Source organism: Rhipicephalus microplus, chromosome 1 (assembly GCF_043290135.1).
Source record: "Rhipicephalus microplus isolate Deutch F79 chromosome 1, USDA_Rmic, whole genome shotgun sequence".
NCBI lineage: Eukaryota > Metazoa > Arthropoda > Arachnida > Ixodida > Ixodidae > Rhipicephalus > Rhipicephalus microplus.
In genome coordinates this window covers 68,764,708-68,784,536 of record NC_134700.1, presented here as the reverse complement: position 1 = coordinate 68,784,536, position 19,829 = coordinate 68,764,708, and the positions used below count along the sequence as shown (strand labels likewise).

The 19,829-nt window shown below is 46.3% G+C and overlaps 1 protein-coding gene and 1 non-coding gene across 4 annotated transcripts in view; one reads left to right on the top strand and one right to left on the bottom strand.

Annotated features, from left to right (window-relative positions):
- LOC119178754 (uncharacterized) overlaps positions 1-19,829 on the bottom strand; it is a 112,152-nt gene that overhangs the window by 64,500 nt on the left and 27,823 nt on the right. For all 3 annotated transcript variants that reach the window (XM_037429994.2, XM_037429995.2, XM_037429996.2), the window contains 2 exons: positions 12,532-12,591; positions 4,209-4,268 (listed from right to left, as the gene is read on the bottom strand). In XM_037429994.2, coding sequence (XP_037285891.1) covers positions 4,209-4,268; positions 12,532-12,591 — 120 coding nt within the window. The remainder of the gene's footprint in view (positions 1-4,208; positions 4,269-12,531; positions 12,592-19,829) is intronic.
- Positions 14,522-15,698, top strand: LOC119178756 (uncharacterized). Its single transcript, XR_012886729.1, has one exon. It is a non-coding gene; the product is annotated as an uncharacterized LOC119178756 (transcript).

Here is a 19,829-nt window from a genome sequence, read left to right as displayed (position 1 = left end):
AAACAAAGCTCGTGTGTTTGTGCTGTTGGCAGCTAATTTAGACGGATCGAAAATGCTTCGACCTCTGGTTGTCGGGAAAAGCACGGCACCGCGGTGTTTTCGAAATGCGCTGTCGCTTCCAGTTACCTACCAAGCAAACTCAAAAACGTGGATGACCGGGGAGCTTTTCAGCAGATGGCTATCGTCGTGGAATGATGATTTGGTAGGCGAAAATCGCAAGGTGTGCCTGCTCGTGGACAATTGTTCATGACACCACTGCAGTACGATCTTCAGCAACATCGAGCTGCGTTTTTTGCCCCCGAACACTACGTCTGTACTGCAACCACTGGATCAAGGCGTTATACGCGCAATGAAAGGTGGCTATCGGAAGCGCCTGGTGGAGAGGCTGCTGCAGAACCTTTGTGTCGGCAGGGAGCTTAAGATCGACTTGGTTGGAGCTATTTCTATGTTGAGTAGATAGTGGGCAGATGTCAAGAAGGAGACGATCCAGAACTGCTTTAGGCATGCCGGCTTCTCCATGCCTGGTGCTGACAGCAATGAAGACACCGCAGGTGTTTCCGCCAAAGTTTGGAACGAGCTGGCAGACTTCCCGGGTGCTATCGACGGATCGACATTCGTGAAGTTCGTCAGTGCAGACGATGATGTCCTCATCATGGGCCAATCACAGGATGAGGATTACATTGCAGACATCGTGCCGACCACGAGCCAAAGCGACAGCAATATAAAAATCGACCACGGCCCACTGCCTACATCTTCCGAAGTGATTAGTGCACTTGCGTTGGTTCGGCGCTATTGCTTCAATGCGGAAGGTTGCGGCCTCAGCTGCTCCAAATCGTTGGACAACGTGGAGACGTGCGTGCTGTCGCAGGCAGCGAAGTCGTTGACACAGAAAAAAAATCCGGGATTATATTATTCCACAGTAGGGCACGCAAGTAACCCACCATATTAATAAAGTACTTTTTTTCTAGTTTGTTATGTGCCTTTGTGTCAAAACCTATACCGGGCCTATATGTTGCGCGAATTTCAGCGAGAAATAGAGGCCATGTTGGTCACCTGCAGTTGGTTTCATCAATCAATCCAAGCGCGTTGACCCTAATCCTAAACCACGGTGTCAAGATATTCCCATAACCCATGCAATGCCTTGACGTGAACTGGTGTTGTGGCGCCGATGAAGGAAAGTTGAGCCGCCAAGGAGGCCGGGATGCTGTCTCAATATGGTGTCCACAGCGCCAGGATGTTGTGAAGCAACGAGGAGGCATAAATTCCATCCTTGAACTGTGCTTGGCACAGTGATAGGTAGATGGGTTCCATGGCCGAGGAAGCGTGGACGGCTTTTCTTGTATGGTCGCCCCAGAACGCTGAGAACGCACGAGCGCAGGTGGTGTCTGCTTTAAGGCATAGTTTTCGGCAACTGCGTTATTGCACAGGCGAAACTTACAGACATAGATACAATGCCTGTTCACTAAGCTGGCTGTTCTAATCTGCTTCGTTCTTTCCTTTTTTGCCAATCCTCCGGCCGTGTGCACCCAAGTGCCAGTTTTGCTTTTCAACCTTACACTACGTAGTATAGTGACTAAGCCATAGAAAATTAAAAGGGAAAAAAATCTACCTGCCGCTAGTATGAACCGAACCTACTATCTTCAGATGCTCTACCGATTGAGCTTTAGTAGTAATACTTGGTGCAGTACATGCAGTATTTACTCCCGTAATGAACACACTTTTTTTCTAAAAAATTGGAGCAAAGTTTAGGGGTGCGTTTATTGTGCCGGGTAAATTTTATGAAAACTTCTTCGAGGGGAGCAAAAAATGTGGTAATGCAAAAATAGGTTAGGTCGCTTAGTTTTCTGCAATTTACATACAAGTACACTGTTTGGAAACAGCTTATTTGTTGCACTTTACTCATCTTTGATGGTTGATGGCGCTATCTTCTTCAAGCTGTACCCGGGCCGCCAGCGCAGGCCATAAAAGCATTTTGCGGCCATATTTTCTCCCAATCGTTTAAGCGCAAGAGTGATATCTGCTGTGGTCTCGAGGGGGCGCCCAAAAGCTTGCGCTACGACGCTACGACGCACTTTGCCAACTTCGCAGCAACCTCGCATGATGACCGTGATGGCGCCGTTAAAATTGTAGCAAGTAATCAAGATCTCAGCAAACTACACTCAAAGCATCAAAACAAACCGCCGACAAAATACGGCCGCCGCCTCACTTCTACACAAGAAGTTCCTCTACACACAGGTAACAAGCGAAGCAAGAATCAGGGTTGCTACAATGTTGCGGAAATCGTCACAATCTTTTCTGAACGACAAGCGCTTCTTTTTTGGTTTTCCAGAAACCTGCAACACGATAGCGACAAATGATCCTTTGCGACAGCAAATCCTGCCGTCGTCGCTCGAAAATTGCGTGATCGTGGTTGGGCTTTTTCTTATTTGCAGGAAGCGATCACCAGTTGGCACGGGCAGCTTCGTGACCTTCACTTGCTGTGTGCTTATCAGTTGCGATGTCTCTACAATCGCACCGTCCATGAACCCCAGTGAACCCCGCTGTGGCACACAGATAAGAGACAGGATGTTCTAGGCACAGAGAGAAAGAAAAACAATACAGCATGTGGAAACGGGCAAACGCACGGGGAGGGAGCGAGTTGAGGTGGCCGAGGGGGGCCGGCAAAATAATAAAAACGGTAGAGATCTAACGGGGGAGGAGGCGCCAGGTGTTGGTTAGCGGGACTGCAGCAGATGAATGTAGGGGGTGCATTTATTACGCGGGGGGAAAAAATCCAAATTTTGATTACTGAAGTTGGGGGTGCGTTTATTATGCGAGTGCGTTCATTACGCGAGTAAATACGGCATATGAAAGAAACATGGCACAGACGTAAAGATAAAGCGGCATTCCAAAATGGCTGCCCCCTACGTGCGTCGGCATGGCGCGTCGGCCATTTCTGCCTATGGGTTTCACATGTGCAGCACTTCGTACATGTGCTGAGGAGTTCGTCATTTTGGTGTGCATTAGCATCGACGGCATGAAAGGGCCAACTCCAAAAACTCGACGAGTGCACCACGATGTCGCTTTTAAAAGAAAAGTCATCGTGTGTGCCGAAACGGACGTAAATCGGGCTGCATCGCGGTCGTTCGGAGTTCACGAAACGTGCGTGCGGGACTGGCGGAAACAAAAGCAGAATATTGTCGACAGGAAAGATTCACGCAAAGGCTTCAGTGGACCACAGCAGGGTCAGTTTCCGCAAATTGAAGAGCTGCAGTGAGCGGCACAGCGGCCCGTGACGACAGAACTGCTCCAAGTGCAGGCTATGCAGTTAGCCTTAGAAAAAGGGCTAATGCGGAGCCAGTTTAAGGCGGGCAGGTGCTGGCTAACTAACTTTATGAAGAGGAAAGGCTTTTCCCTGTGAAGGCGAACGGGCATACGCCAAAAGTTGCCGGAGGAGTACGAAGAAAAGCTTCAGTTTTCAGAGGTTCGTCCTAAACTTGCGGCACAACAACGGCTCCCTGCTTGGGCAAATCGGGAATGCCGATCAGACGCCTCTTTACTTTGACATGCCTGGCACCACAACCGTCGAGAAGAAGGGGGCGAAGCAAGTTCGCGTGCTGACATCGGGCCACAGTAAAACTAGAGTGACGGCAATGCTCCGTTGCACGTCAGATAGGCACAAGCTTAACCCATACCTCATATTTAAATGGAAGACGCTCTCGAAAGGAGTCTTTTTCCCGAGTGGTGTGATCGTGTGGGCCAACGAGAAAAATGGGTGCGCGTTGCAATCGATGTCTTACTTTTTTTTTTGTCGTGGAAACCTGGTGCGCGTTACACTCGAGGGCGCGGTAGAATCGAGTAAATACGGTAGTAGTGGATTTCCTGTCTACTTTATTGGGCTTATGTGTCTGCATTTACCACCACAGCTAACTCATGCAAAAATCAATTTCTTAGAACCCGATCCACTCTGATCAGTCTTCTCCTTAACTGGCTCACAAAGGCATAGCTGTTATTTTATTTTATTTGACGTGCACTCTTTGGCTTCGACCAAACCCCTCCTCCTACGTGATTCCAAGTTTTATACGACACATTGCAAGGTATGCATAAAGTGGTAGTGAACAGTCTGTCATCAACATGTTTCTGTTTTTCATCCTTGTTTCATGATGCCAAGATAAGAAACACCGAGCTTCGAGTAAGTAAGCCAAAACAAGAAAGTGCAATTCACTTACACAAGGTGGCGTGGTTGGAGGGCTGCTTGGCTCTTCCTTGATATTCACGCACTCCAACCACTGAAAAAGATATTTTTGTTGTTTATTCTCATGTATTCTACTGTATGCATTCATTATCACACTTCGCATGCTTCAAGAGCACGACACTGCTGACAGACAAGCTGCTTTAATTTGGTCGGCAGAACTTCAAAGACAGTAGCAACAAGCCCCTTACATTTGTGATATGAGCAGCTTTCATTCTTATAAGAACTACAGCACCACACAAATGGTACCTCTGGCATACCTGGAGATAAAGTGTGTACATTTTATTCCAAACTTTGACATTGTAAGCCATTTCCACAACAGTCCGAGGCCTTGCACACATACAAGTACACCAAAGCCTCATTTTATTTGCAGCCGAAGTTTTTTTCTTATACTCCTGATTTCACTATACCTATGACTTCTTTTCATTAATATATCTAAAAACAAGATGAAAAACTTACTAAAACAAGCAAACTAGATTGCGTTGTGGGGCACAGCACTGCAAGAGAGCTTCCGAGTAGATCAAAATTATGAATACCAGTCCTGACTAGTAGCTGAAAAATAAAGGTCTGTGAAATCAATCTCTTTCAGATTTTTTTAAAGAGCATTTGGCCATGAAAAACATTTACACCTGTTGCACTCAACGTACTGTGAACCATAGCGTCTGTCCTGTTCACAGTGCTTCCTTTGATTCACATAAAACAGAACACCAGCTAACCCGGTCTGAAATACTTATGTTTTTAATATAATAAATAGCACGATTGCCTAAACAGAAAAATCAGTCCTGTTTTTCAGTGGGGCTGCCACAATGCAATACAGTTGCAGGAAGTTGCACCTGCCCACCTTCACTTGAGCTTCATTTTTTGTTAGGTCAATTTTTATCACCCTATCAGTAGAGGGAACGCCTTCCAGTATTTTGGAGCAGCCATTGCAACACGCAAAATCTGCTTTTGGAGCAGCTACGTCTGTGCTTGGAGCATGCACGGGCTTTCCATGACACGCACAAAGGAAGAAAAATTATTGATGTTCCCTCAGTTTACATATTCATTTATACAGAAGCAGCAAGCTTACAAAATAAGCACAAAAAATAATTGAATCACCAACAAGCTAGCTGCAACATGCAGTTCACCGCAGCACGCGTGCGCATGCACACACACACACACACACACACAATCAAAACTCGTTACAGTAAAAGCTCGTTAATACATACATACAAGCCAAGAACCTGTGGGGCACACGGCCAACTACACACTAAACATAGAATGCATTAGCCACAAAATACATCAGCGGGTGCAAGGTTTCCCTTTTGGAGGGGGGGGGCAAAGGTTCGTCGCAGCGCTCCCCTCTCCCCATCATGTCAATGTATGGGGCTGGCTTTGCAACCCCTCTGCCCCCCAACCCCCCTGTGCATACACCTATGACCAGTACCAATTTGCATTTCTTTACGTGTGCCATCACTGGTAATGAAAGAATACAGTGCCACAGCAAATACTGCTTGAAGTGGCTAAGCATGAAGCCGTTTCTTTCTTTTTGCCAATGTTCAGAAATGATTGGCATTCTCTGACAAGCATTCGATGGCACACTGTAGCGACAACCAAGAACATTTCGAAACTACTGTGAAGTCCAGAAAACGCAGCCGATGCAGCGACTGACACAGTGGCGAAACGGACATAATCAGCTGTACACAATAAATGTGTACCGCAATCTGCTACCTAGCGAAAAGTGTCGCAGGTACAGTCACAAGAAGCCAATTGTCTAGTGGCTAGTTGCGTGCAGCGCTTCACCTAACCTACTTGGCGTACATACCGTGACGAGTCACTTGCGCCCACTTCCCTTTGTACTATGCACAGATGCAGTGAAAAGCAAGTTGCACTAATGCGACGACGACGCTGCAAGCTTTCTGCAAGGGCTGCATGAGCAATCCTAGCAGCAGGCAGAGGTGCTTATGGATTGTTGTCTCATGAAAGCGTGCGCTAGGCTTGTTATCTCAGTGCCCGCGATCCATAACGCTCAAGTGTGTAACAGCGAACTGCTTTCCTTTCTGCAAAGCAGTGCATGTTGAACACGGTCCCGCACCACGATTAAGGCAGCAGCGATCAGGGTGCCTCAGCGCTTGCAGGTAGTCTCCGGCTATTAAAAGATATTATAACCATGGAGTAGACTTGAAGCGGCCCTCCGCCACAGACGTAGACTTTTTGTCGGCGACAAGCCATAGTGACGCGCTTTTTCGTAGCCGTAACAATGCCTTCGTTCTTTGCCAATGGTTGCCTAAAAAGGCACCACTGTAATCGCGCGTAAGTTGCAATAAGTGATGGGCCGATTCAGCGCTTTTGCAGCAGTGAAAGTGTATGCAAATGCAGCAGCGCGAGTGTACAAGGTGGCAACCATCACATAATATCCACTCGCGATACGTACTGTCAATATTACTTTTGGTTCCAAAACCACCTTGTGGGGCAGCGTTTGGGGGTGCTGACACCCCCCCGGTAAAGTTGTCTGTGCCGCGTGGCGCACGTGTCTCGCCCCAGGGCTTTATTTCGGTGGTGACCACTGCCGGGCGATAGATGGCGTTGTGTTCGCTTTGAGTACCACTGTTGGTAGAGTGGTAGCGCCAACGGTGGCCCCTGGCGGAATGCGGGCCTTGGTGGTGGGCGAGGGTTGAGCGAGGCTCTTCTGCGCGTGGCGGCTGCCGCGAACTGTTGTCTGTAGCGTGGGTCCCCGGTGCTCGGCACCGCGGGCTTGGCGCCGGGGTCCCACGTGGAAAGTCAAACGTTGGCGACGCCGCCTTGGGTATGTGTTAGTGTGTTGGGTGTGTTAGTGTGTGTTTATCATGTTATTGTGTGTTTAGTGTGTCACTGCGTTATGTTGTTTATATGGTAGCGTGTTAATTGAAATTGGTGTATCATTCGGCGGATGATATCGTCGTCTAAATTAGTTAATAAATGTATGTATGTTGTGTACTTTGTACCGACCGCCTCTGCTGTGTCCGTTCACTCCAAGATCGTGGCGTGGCGATGCGCACGTTCGCCTCGCCGAGACACCACACTGGCTGCCCAACGTGGAGCTCCTGGAGTATCGGACGACAGTTTTTGCGGTTCAGTACACGGATTTTGTTAGAGCCGGAGTAGAGTAGGCCTAGGGGGGACTTCTTTGCTAGCGTCGGTGGTGCGCTTTGTTGAGAAGCGAGGAGATTGGTTTTGTTACGTGTTTGAATTTGTCGGCAGGTTGACTTTCTATTTTTTTTTTTGCTCGCAAGTGTTGTTATTTTTTCTTGTTAGTTTTCAAAAACGTTGTTGAATTAGGATGAGAGCCATGCGGTCCGCATCCTGGGGTGAGCAAGGCCTAGAGCACGTGGTTTGTAGGCCAGGCCCGAAGCGAGTGAGTACGGAAGTCTCGTGGGTGGTCCGATTTTCTGTAAATAGCTTCTTCTATATCTTTGGGCTCAGGGAGCCAGGCGTCGTTGCTGTCTGGTATTGCGGCTCGACGCCGAGGCGTCGTGACACCACCCGGGGCGGTGGACGCCGATCGCTCGGTAAGCTACTGTGTGCGGCGAGCGATAGGGCCACCTCACAGAGTGGACGTCTCCTCGCGGCTGCCTCTTTCTTCGCCTAGGCTTGGTGCTGGGTGGATGCCGATTGTTGCCGAGCGACTCATTAGGCCTAAGGCTCTGCGCAGCCGCCTGTCGCACGTGGCACAACTAGGTGGATCGTGGCGTTGAGGTGTTGCGCTATGCTTCCCTCACTTTTTTTCTTGTGAGCACGAGTTAGGAAAAGTGAGTTTTGTTTTGTTTTGATGGGCGTCTCGGCCGCCACCGATGTATTAGCTAGCAGTACTGACCAACGTACCACGTGGACGAAAAGCTCGAAGCTCCCTTCCAGAGGACCTGCTCGATTGTTTTCTTTCAAGTTTTTTGTTGTTGTTATTGATGTATTCAGCGGGAGGGATGTCATCCATGGCCGGCTGTCCTGCACATCATCAGCGTCGCTGGCCAGGACTGCGGTCATGAGGTCGGGCGATGGAGATGCCTGGGACCTGCGCAACTGCCTGCAGTCCGGCGCCCTCGCGAGTGCTGGTCGCAACTGGAAGACGTGTCGGCGCTAGCGACGGATCGTCGCGCCGACGGCAACGTTGCTGTTGCGGGGCCGGTACTGAGATGAAGTCTAGCCGAACAGTGCAGCAGTGTCGACCAGCGGCGGTGTCGTGGTGCAAGGACATTATGGTCGTGCGATATCATTTTTTGTTAAAGCTTGTGTAGCTAATTTTTGATTTCGAGATATGGTTTGATTTAAGGTTGAGGGAATATGGGGGTGCTGACACCCCCCCTGTAAAGTTGTCTGCGCCGCGTGGCGCACGTGTCTCACCCCAAGGCTTTATTTCGGTGGTGACCACCGCCGGGCGATAGATGGCGTTGTGTTCGCGTTGAGTACCACTGTTGGTAGAGTGGTAGCGCCGGCGGTGGCCCCTGGCGGAAGGCGGGCCTTGATGGTGGGCGAGGGTTGAGCGAGCCTCTTCTGCGCGTGGCGGCTGCCGCGAACGGTTGTCTGTAGCGTGGGTTCCCGGTGCTCGGCACCGCGGGCTTTGCGCCGGGGTCCCACGTGGAAAGTCAGGCGTTGGCGACGCCGCCTTGGGTATGTGTTAGTGTGTTGGGTGTGTGTTTATCATGTTATTGTGTGTTTAGTGTGTCACTGCGTTATGTTGTTTATATGGTAGCGTGTTAATTGAAATTGGTGTATCATTCGGCGGACGATATCGTCGTCTAAATTAGTTAATAAATGTATGTATGTTGTGTACTTTGTACCGACTGCGTCTGCTGTGTCCGTTCACTCCAAGAGCGTGGCATGGCGATGCGCACGTTCGCCTCGCCGAGACCCCACAAGCGATGGTGCAAATTAGACAAAAAAGACCCTTGTGGAGCAGTATGGCACAGTAATTTCTCATTAATGCATGTGGATACAATTGGCACGGGTTTCCCACCACTGCCATATAAGGAATCACCATCCGAGATGTCAGTCGGATTTTTCTTGTTCTACATAAGTGGCAGGTTTAGTTGAAACTGCGGTTAATATGCTTTATAAAATTATACTTTAATTATATTTGCTCGCATTTTACAATGCAAGTCCATGACATCATTATGAAGCACACTGCAATAGAGGGCTCCAGAAATTTCAACTGCCTGGGGTTCTTTACCGTGCACCTACACCCACGTACAAGGACCTCAAACATGTCACCTCCGTCAAAATTCAGCAGTCATGCCTGAGATACGATCCCATAAGCTTCGGGTCAGCAGTCATGCCTGAGATACGATCCCATAAGCTTCGGGTAAGCAGTCAAGCCCTATACACTGTTTTGCAAGAGCCTGCCGGTCTCTGGCAACAATGTGCGTTCACCAAAAAACCACCCCAGGAAACATCCGACTTAGCTTGTTCTTTCGTGGTGTTAGCCTTTGTAGTTGGCCGCGGCTGCTCGTGTTCCGATATCTTATGCGGATAAAATCATTCTGATGAAGCGCTCGTAACTTAGCCACAGCTTTGCCAAGCCAGGATGCAGTCTACATGCCTGAACTGATTTTATATGCTAGTAAAAATGTTCTGTTTTGATCACGAGAGAAAACTGGATTCCCGTTAGGAGCGCTTAGGCTTGTTCTTCCTACTTCATTAAAGGCAATATAAAGCTCAGCGCACACTAATGGCACAGAGACGATACTAGTCAAAGGTTCCAGTTATCAGAAACACATCAGTCGCTGTCGTCTCCCACTCGCGCCAGATACGTGTACTGACGCGTGAAACGGGTAACAAAACGTGAAAGCAAACACTGAAAATGTATCGCAAAGGTGTTTCTCGTATAGTTTGAACAATAATAACAATGTGTATGGTTTGTAACAACATGGGGCACAAAGTAGCCATGCTCTATATGAATCGCCGCACGTTGTATGTCGTAGTGTCCCCGTTTCTTTGTCATTTCATTTAATTTTTTTTCGAAAGCGACGCCGGCAAGTGGGCACTCATCTGTGCAAGCAAATGACTCATCACCTGTCTTTCTGCCGCTAGTTAATATCCCTGCATTTTAGCTCGTTTAGCTTTCCGTGTGAACATGGCTTAGGTGGGTTCAACTTGAAAGTTTGATTCATGAATAACTTACACGTGAGTAAAACGTAATAGTTCGCGTGACCAAGCCCCAGTTGATGTCATCCCATAAACAGTACATTTTATAATTTCTCGGTCACACGAACACTTCGGATCACGAGCAATTCCAAACGCCAATGATCTCTATAAAGAGTGCCCGGCGTTACACAGGCGCAAAAATAAGCGTTTTATCTTGAGGTTGTGTGCTTAGACGATAACACAAATATGTTCGGGGTTTGACAGGAGGAAGGTTTTCAGTTCTAGTCGAAAAGCTGAATTGAAGAGCATCACTATGGACCAGGCAACTCTTCTCCTGCATGTCAACGATGTGGGTGCGTTTTGAAGATGCGAAAAGAGAAAACACAGGCGTGCGCTGTCGATTCTCTGTTCGCGTCTTCAAAGTGCATCCACATAGACATTCAGAACCAACTAGCCCAATTAAGTTCGCTGAAAAGCTTCTCCTGCAGGCGCGGCCGCTGCCAGAGGTAACACGGAGGAGCGGGCTGCACTCATCAGAACGCCACGACGGATATTCTGTGCGGCGTCCGTCGGCCACGCAAACTGTGTTACCTGCAGCAGTGGCCGCACCTACAACTGCCGTGCACTACGTCAAGCCCCTTCATGTGGCCGCTAGACGTGGAAGTATGCTGGGGTAAGCCGTTTGACGCGAGCCAGTTTGCTTACAAACACCGAAGCCGTCTATAACAACTAGACCGAAACAATGCATGTTTGACGAGTTTTGCTTAACCATAACTTGTTTACACTGTGCCAAAAAGCAATAAACCTATGTTCATACCATTGTTCATTCAAAATTCTGCATTTCAGTGTTTGAGAAGATTCATTTATCAAAAGTACTACAGCACACACGTGAAGGCGTGTAAACACACAATAAAAAAACTATTCTCCATTTTTAAACTTTCGACTAAGACGCAGTCATCTTTTTTTTTTTTTCTTTCAACTACAGAAATGTGCGATAATAAATGTGTTCCTATAATAACAACAAGGGAAAGTGCAAAGGGGTAAAAATATGCACGATGCTACTTTTCAAGTCACATTTGTCCTATAAAACTTTGAGCAAGTGCCCACCTAAGCAATCACCCTAATTTCATTTTTACTTCACAATATGTGCACTGCTCAAGGAAAATAACATTACTCTTCCACCCTCTCAAAACAGTGCAGAAAATTTTGTTCGTGGGCTGTCTTATAATATGCCACGCCACGAACAAGAGCCAGAAGAATTCTGAGGGAGTACAGTGCATTACTTTTTTGAACTTTGATGCGGTGCAGAAAGGCACCTCCATTTTTCGTGCCAGTGATATTGGCTCGTTTAAAGGGCATGGGGGGGGCCCTTGCACGGGAGTGCTCACGTGATGTTGTGTCATCACAACTTGAATGCAGTTGAAACTCAGTTTAATACAAAGCCGATTTTACAAAGTTCTCAATTTCTTGAATAAATTTTCGTTTCCTGGAAACTGTTCACAGGGTTCAATGTTGTGATCAACAATGTGGCACCAAACCCAAAATAACAATGTCCTTCTTGAAATAAATTATGAAAAAAGTGGTGATTTCATTTCAATCCCAGCACAGGCGGGTTTCCCTTCAAGTTCGCACTGCAACAGTTGCATCCAGCAACCTTAATCTCACCCCTAATTTTATTTTGACAGGGCAGGATGCAGACCTGCACAGAACAATATTAATTCTAGTCAGTAACACTCTAGCAACTCAGATAAGGCTAGGAGCAACAGCTGTTCATTGTCCCTGCAAATGCCCCCAAGGAAACACTACGATGCTTGCTTTTGTTATTTTCCATGATTGCAGTCAGTCTCCCCATCCGCCCACCACCAGCCAGCCATAGCTCCATGCGACCTAGCCTGCATCCCCTACATGTGGGAGGCTACATGTCCGGGCCACTTTTCGAGCTTTGCATGCACACAGGCAAATTAGCGGCAATAATAATGCCCGGTAGTGTTCAGGTGTCCTCATGTTACAATTTGAGACTGCGAACAGCAACATTCTCTTGTAAATTTTAAAAATTTTGCAACTTCGCAAATTAACTCAAGCTATGTCGCTGCTTTGTTAAATTCTGTCTTAACTGTATTTCAAACAAGAACCAAAAGACTAATGTGCCATATTGTTGGCCAGTTGTAACAAGCATCAAATTGCAAAAAATAAGCTTTACTCACAGGAGGTGGAGAGTTTGGAGGGCTACTCTGCTCTACCTTGATGTCAACACTCATGGCGCCCTGAAAAAGACTTTTCTTTAGTTTTTGAGCCGAGCCTGAAAGTAACAGCACACTTTGAATCAGACATGCTTCAGTAAAACGCTTCTGCAGGCAAATTTTGTACCCAACAAGCTGCTACTCTGTGCCATCAATGCACGCTTGCAGAGTTCTTTTCTCATACAAGTAACCAATATCGATCCCTTTTCTTTCGAATGTACTAGGAACCCTGAAACATACTGGAAGGTACAGCGTCCTGCTTCAGTTTTTGCTGCTCCTTTTCTCGTCTCTTCTCTACTTTGCCTTTTCTGGGGTGTGCATAAGTACATGCAGAGCACAATACAAGTTTCAATGTTAAGGGTGCATGCATCTTTTTTTTTTTTTTTCTACAGCTAGTAGCTATGTTTCACTTCAACTTGCTATTGAATGAGCTCAGCAGCAAGCATCAATGAAACTCATTTCTAAGAGCCAAATGAACCAGAGAATTAGGTCTAACAAAGCACAAAGCACATGAAATGCTGTCTTTATCTGTAGCGTAGTTAGTTATTAGCACATCAATTGAAATTAAGCAAAGTGGACAAAAGACCAGTTTTTTGTCATTGAGATCTGAACCAACAACGTTCAAATTCTTGTTCTTTCATTGGTGAGAAATATTTCATGCCCATTCAGAGCAATGCAGCGGCCTGCATACGAGCAAAACATGGGTCACAGGTTTCTTATCACCACGTAAAAGCGCTTGACACAAGCAGCAATAATAACAGCTTTTAAAAAAGATAAAACTGTGGTTGGATCCATCTAGAAGCTCTATAAAACAGGTCAAAATAAAATTGTTTGGCAATAGGCTCATTCAACCAATCTGCTGCATGAAAAAGGGGGGGGGGGGGGGACTATTTCACGGATGCTTCAATCTTCTCTAATGCAATCTGGTTGCGGTCGCGTTGAAGCCATAGCCACAACCTATTGTTCTGCTTTACACGAGTGACAACTTCAGAGAGTAAGTAGACTGCAGTTCATACTTCAGACTGCAATTGAAAAGGAGGCACCTGCCTCATAAAGCAGCAAATGTGAAGCACAATGTTGCTATATCAGTGGTCGTACGAAAATGTCTGCCTTCTGAAACATGATGTGTCTTCTTGACTGCCAATCAGACTTGCATTGCTGTACTATATAAAATCTAATGTGCTTGTCAGATTTGCATTATCCTGTTGGCCAAAAATAACGGTGGATGTTTTGGCTCAACTTAACACTCTGCACGCTTTTTATTTAAATATACTATACTCTGAATTGTTGCTTTTGTTTGCTCTTTGAATAGAGACCATGGCAGAACCACGTAAACGTCATCATGATGAATAAGAAGGCAAGGTACCGCTATTTTACCATTTGGAATCGCTTTTTGGTGACACCGTTTATATTTGCAGGCACAAACTACAGAGTTTATTGGTTCGAGCCACGAAAACGGTGCCTATGACATTATTGAAACCATGGCCACACTTGCTGAATCTGATCGAGGCGTGGGAGAAGTATCAAATTCAAGCGCGTCCGAACCAGGAAAAGGGACTAGAGGAGAAGGGAAAAGTTTACAATCCCCTCCAAGCTGGGCACTGCAGTTACACTCAGTTCCAAAACGAAGAAAGCTTGTGCATAACGTCTTTCCCTCTTGAGATGACGGAGAAGCTGAGACAATTTGTAATGACATTGTCAGAGGATTCGAACAAGGACCCACCCAGTGCAGAATCGCTGCCGTCGCACTCCACACACGAGGAACCACTCTACCACACGTCCACATCCTACACGACTGCAGCTGGAGCAATGGCACAAGCCGATGTGTTATCTTCGCTGGCTTCATCAGACGACCAAATTGCTCTTCAATTTGGTCTATAAATGCCAGCGCACGGAACCTCTACAATCTCGTCCAGTATCTCAATAGTTAGCCCCGACTACTGGAACACCTTAAAGTAGGAGGAAGCGATTGGGGTCGCGACATTAGAGATGAAGTTTTGGGACAATTCCAAGGTTCTGGACACGAGCCTGGCTGAGTTTTGGAAATACTCCACCCGAAACTTCTGCATTCAGTTGCATGTGACGACGCCCATAGAGGTCAGATGAGCGGTGGAGACGCTGACAAAGTATGCGCAACAAAGGGTACAAAGTGCGGAAAACGTGCAAAAGGAGCGTCGGAAGAATCCATCTACGACTGGCTACGCGAAAACCCCGTATCGCAGTTGAGCAACTTAGTGCGCACCCCTAAATCGCTGGCGAACCCGGTCTTTCGATTTATTCGCCTGAACGACAAGAGCCATCAACGAGCCATCCAAGTGTTTAATGAAGAAATGTGTTCGTACTCCACGCTCAACTTCGTAGAAATGTACAAGAACACGCAGCCACTCTTGGACGCCCCACACGGCGACCTCGCTACCTTTTACATGGACGTGCCTGCGTCGTTTGATGCCATGATGGAACGTTTAAAGTTTCAGTTTCACGAAGTCCACGAGGAAGTGTCGGCTTTTGTAAACAACTTGTACAGCCTGGTCGAGAAGGCGGTCACCAAGAAAAATTGCATGGAAATTGTGTCCCCTCCGAGTGCAGGCAAAAACTTTTTTGATCCTGTTCTTTCATTTTACATTAACCGAGGCACTATTCGTAACTTTAACTGCTACACTAGCTTTCCACTACAGGACACCGTGGGACGCCGCATCCTGGTACGGAACGAGGCAAACTGTGAGTCATCTGCTTTTGATACTGTCAAAAAAACTTTTGGTGGTGACGTAAACTTGGTGGCTGTCAAGTACACTGCTAACCAGACCATTTCCAAGACACCCATCATTGTGCTCTCAAACAACGAGGTGTTCCCAGATGACGAGGCCTTCAACCACCACATGTGGTGCTACAAGTGGCGGGCGTGTCCTCCTCTGAGGAAATAGGACAAGAAAATTCACCCGTTGCCCTTGGTGCTCCTTTTTGATACATTTGTCCTGGAAGAAACATATGTCTGCTTGATCTATAACAGTTTTTGAACCTAACATCCTCAGTACTTGGTTAATGCTTTGCATTTTCCGCCTACATCAACAACGACAAGCGTGACAGCTGTCGTTCAGTCACAGTCAGTCAGTCAGTCAGGGACAGTAAGTCAGTTCAGTCAGTCACATCAAATAGAGGCGGCTAAGAGTGCAGCAATCGTCAATGTCGCTACTGCTACCATGTGTATATCTCCCCTGAGTAGTATGCCTTGGTTCCAAGGCTACCGGTACCTGGTCACTAGGCATCGATTGATAGTGATAAATGTTTTTAAGGCCTATTTTAAACAAGGTGCAGCAAATCTCCACTTGAAGCATTATCTATGTGATGGTACACAAGCTAGAGTTGCTGTTTCTGCACAATTAGCATTTATAACATGCGCTGAGAATCTCAAATGTTGAAGCTCATGTGAACAGCTTTGACATTTGAAACAATGCACAATCTCATAAGAAAGCACTTCTCCATCTCTTCAATTCTATACGATCAGTGCTGCCAAAGATGTCAACATTGCACCATCAGAGTTTATTTGAGATGAGAAATTTTCCCAATTTTGATTTTTGTTAACCCCTTGTGTTCGCCAGATTTTACCACAGTTTCTAATTACTGGACATATAAAGTGTTATTTAATACTTGCAATTAGGTACAGAATAAATACTATGCTCTAATATACCCTTTTCTTTTAAATAGAGTCGGTTAAATTTCTTCAGCTCAATAAGTACTTGTTCTCCAACTATATTTCTGCAAATAAACATTGCCCAGCATGTGCATAATTCTGAATTTCGTTAATTTATTTCTCCTTGAGATGGTACTTTTTTTTTTTAATTTCTTTTGAAAACTTAGGGGTTCTGTTTGCATACAAATGTTTGTCAAGCAAGTAAGTTTTTGTTATCTTTTCAAAATAAGAGCACCATTTTAAAGCATGTTCACTTAACTTCATTATGATAAACTGCATGACACTGCTAACTTAGTAGCTATACCAGAAAAATTAAATACCTACTTAAACATGCTGTAAATGGCTCATTTCCCCTTGATAGAAAAAGCTCAGTTGAACCGACGGTCACACGGACCAATGAGTTCCCAAGGAACTCATTGGTCCGTGTTTGTCAACATTTTTCTAACGAGCACTTGACTAGAGTCATCCCAATTGCTCTATTTATCTGGGATTTCCATGCTAAAAAAGCTTGACTTACTCAAAAATCACCGAACCTGCACATTTACTACACATATATATGTACACTAAAAGAAACGTCTGTTTATGACTAAGCAGTGAGGTCATCATGTATTATCATATTATCATTCCCACAATGTACAATCAGAAATGCACTTAATGGACATTAACTAGACTCATAGGAGGGAACCCAGAGGCTGTTAAACTTTGTTCCTAATTTCTCATCATTACTCAAGTAATGAAGCAGGATCATAGTCTGAATCAATATGCCCTGTTTATTGGCTTGGAGTAAGAAACATTATAACAAAAATGCTTACAGGAGGTGGCAGAGATGGAAGGCCACTCCTGTTTGGCTTTTTATGTGAAAACTAATTGAACCCTGGAAAAAATTTCTTCTAGTTTTTCTGCTGAATCATGAAAAAACCATGTGCAGTACCTAAAACCAGACATGCTAGAATAATGTGTGTCATTAGCTGTCAAAATCAGAGTTTATTTCCCCAAATGTGCTTACATAGCTTAAACAAGGTGGCATTAAACAAAAAAAAACTTGTACTACATCTAGCGAAAACAAAGTGAAACGGGCCTTGATACAGGATGTAGTTGGTCATAGGGCGGCACATCCTACTCTGTACAAAACATAACGGATAGACGAAGGTTTGCACTATGTAAATTAGTCTCGCTATTCTCTCCCCATAATTTCTTATGTCGATTATACGATTCCAGCTAATAAGGTTTTAGCTTTGCAAGTTCTACTGGATCTCTTTATAATTTCTTTCATGGGTACCTTGCGTTTTAGGGGAGCTTGCTTACCCTTTGCCACAGTGCTTCTGGCACCAACTGCTACTTCAGAAATTAGCCTAGTTAGGGTTTCATTCATTTCCTCTATGCCATCATTTCATTCTTGTTCTAAGATATTGTATTTATTCATGCAATCCTAAACCAATCTGTTTTTAAAAACCTATTATGGTTGGCATTGTGGCTGGCATGTCTTCCAGTAGTTTATTTTCCTCTTCTGTTCACAATGAAAACTATTCTTGCTCCTAGTGAAGTATTGTTACAAGTGACTGTGTTTACTTAAAGATGAGGTGAAATAGCGTTGTGAAAGAGCAGCGTACTTCTGAGACAGGCCTAGAACGCTTCACCCAACCACACAGTCCAAGCGCCGCTCCACTACTCCTCTTCTTCTTCCGCGCCCTGTAGGCTCGCGCATCTTCGTTGCATTTCCCCCGGCTGCAGACGAAGCTCGCCGAGCGAGTTAAATAGGCCTATGATGGTACTGTTTGAGGCGGGCTACGTGAACAATTTGTGTAGTGCGCGAACGCCGGTTATTGGCTGTAACTCGGGCGACAACGTAATTCACGTCACTGAGACGAGTGACTATCACGAATGGGCCGGAATAGTTTGCTAGAAACTTCCAGTACAATCCTTTTCTACGAACAAGAGTCCACAGCCAAACGTAGTCACCAGGAGAAAACTCTACAGGGATATGTTTGACATCGTAGCGACTCTTGCTGTGTTCTTGAAGACAATTTTCGAAGGCGCGCTAGTTGACGTGCTTCTTCAGCGCGACACAACGTCTGAGCGATGAACAGATCTTCCTGATGCGAGAAAGGTAATGAGTGTCCAGAAAACTCCATGAATTTCGTGCGTAAAGCAGAAAGAAGGGCGAATGTCCAGTAACTTCATGCTTGGCGGTGTTGTACGCGTAAGTAACAAACGGTAATACGGCGTCCCAGTTCCTGTGGTCAGCATCAACGTACATCGATAGCATATTCGTGAGAGTTCGATTTGTTCTCTCAGTGAGACCGTTAGTTTGCGGACGGTAAGGGGTGGAGTGGTGATAAGAGGAGCCACAAAGGCACAAAATTTCTTCAACCACATCGGCGATAAATTGTCGTCCACGGTCACTGATGACAACCCGTGGAGCACCGTGACGCAGTATGACCCGTTGTAACAGAAAAGAAGAAACAGCGGCTGCTGTGGCCGATGCCAGTGCGTCCGTTTTCGTATAACGCGCTGAAGAATCCACGCACACTATAACATATCGGTGGCCCGATGGGGTCCGAGCAAGTCGATGCCAACTTTTTCAAAAGGGGATGTCGGTGGAGGGATGGGCTGCAAATAACCTGCCGGGGCAGTGGTGGATCGCCTGTGGTGCTGATATATAGTGCAGCTGGGAACGTACTGCTTTGTGGTCTTCCACATTTTCGACCAGTAGAACCTCTCACGTAGTGGATGTAGCGTACGTGTGAAACCGAGATGACCGGATGTTATGTCATCGTGCATAGAACGAAGGACAACCTGGTGCAGGCTTTCCGGCACCACTAGAAGCAACGGGAGGCCGTAGGCTGAATAGTTTCTTTTACACAGCAAGCCATTTGAAATTTTCAAGCGCTTGTCGAAGGAGTTATGTGCAGCTTCAAGCAAAGGTTTCAGAGTAGGGTCGCGCTGCTGCTCATGTTTGAAGCTGCTGGTATCTGGGAAGTCGGATGAGACAGAAACTACATAGTCATCAATGTCATCGTAGTCAGCGTTGGTGTGTACTGAAGGAAGGCGGGATAAGCAGTCGGCATCCGTGAGACATCGTCCGCTCTTATAGGTAACAGGAAAACTGTACTCTTGGAGGCGCGGCGCCCAAAGAGCCAGGCGGCCAGACGGGTCGTTCTTCGTTCGAACCGATCGGTGTAATTCGGACGAGGCTCAAAGTAGCTCTGTCGCATCCGAGGTACCAGTGGTTCACGGGGCCGTTGGTCGAATGCACACCGATGGCAGACACCGGCGGTGTCCACAGCTTGCAGTTGAGCAAGTTCTTCCTTAACCACTCGTCTTATAAGAGAAGAGATGTCGTCCTGCGATGGAAGGTTGACACTTGCAATCGTGGGCACATTGTCAAGACGTCCAAATTTTGGTAGGACCCTCCTCCTCTTTAGCGCTTCAAACGCTCGGCAGTGTCTCCTTAGGTCAAAAGGTGTGTGTAAGTCTTCTTTAGTGATAAGAAAATTGTACACGTCTTCCGCGATTCCCATGAGCAGATGACCTACCTTATCTTCGTCACACATAGTCACACTCACGATTCCGC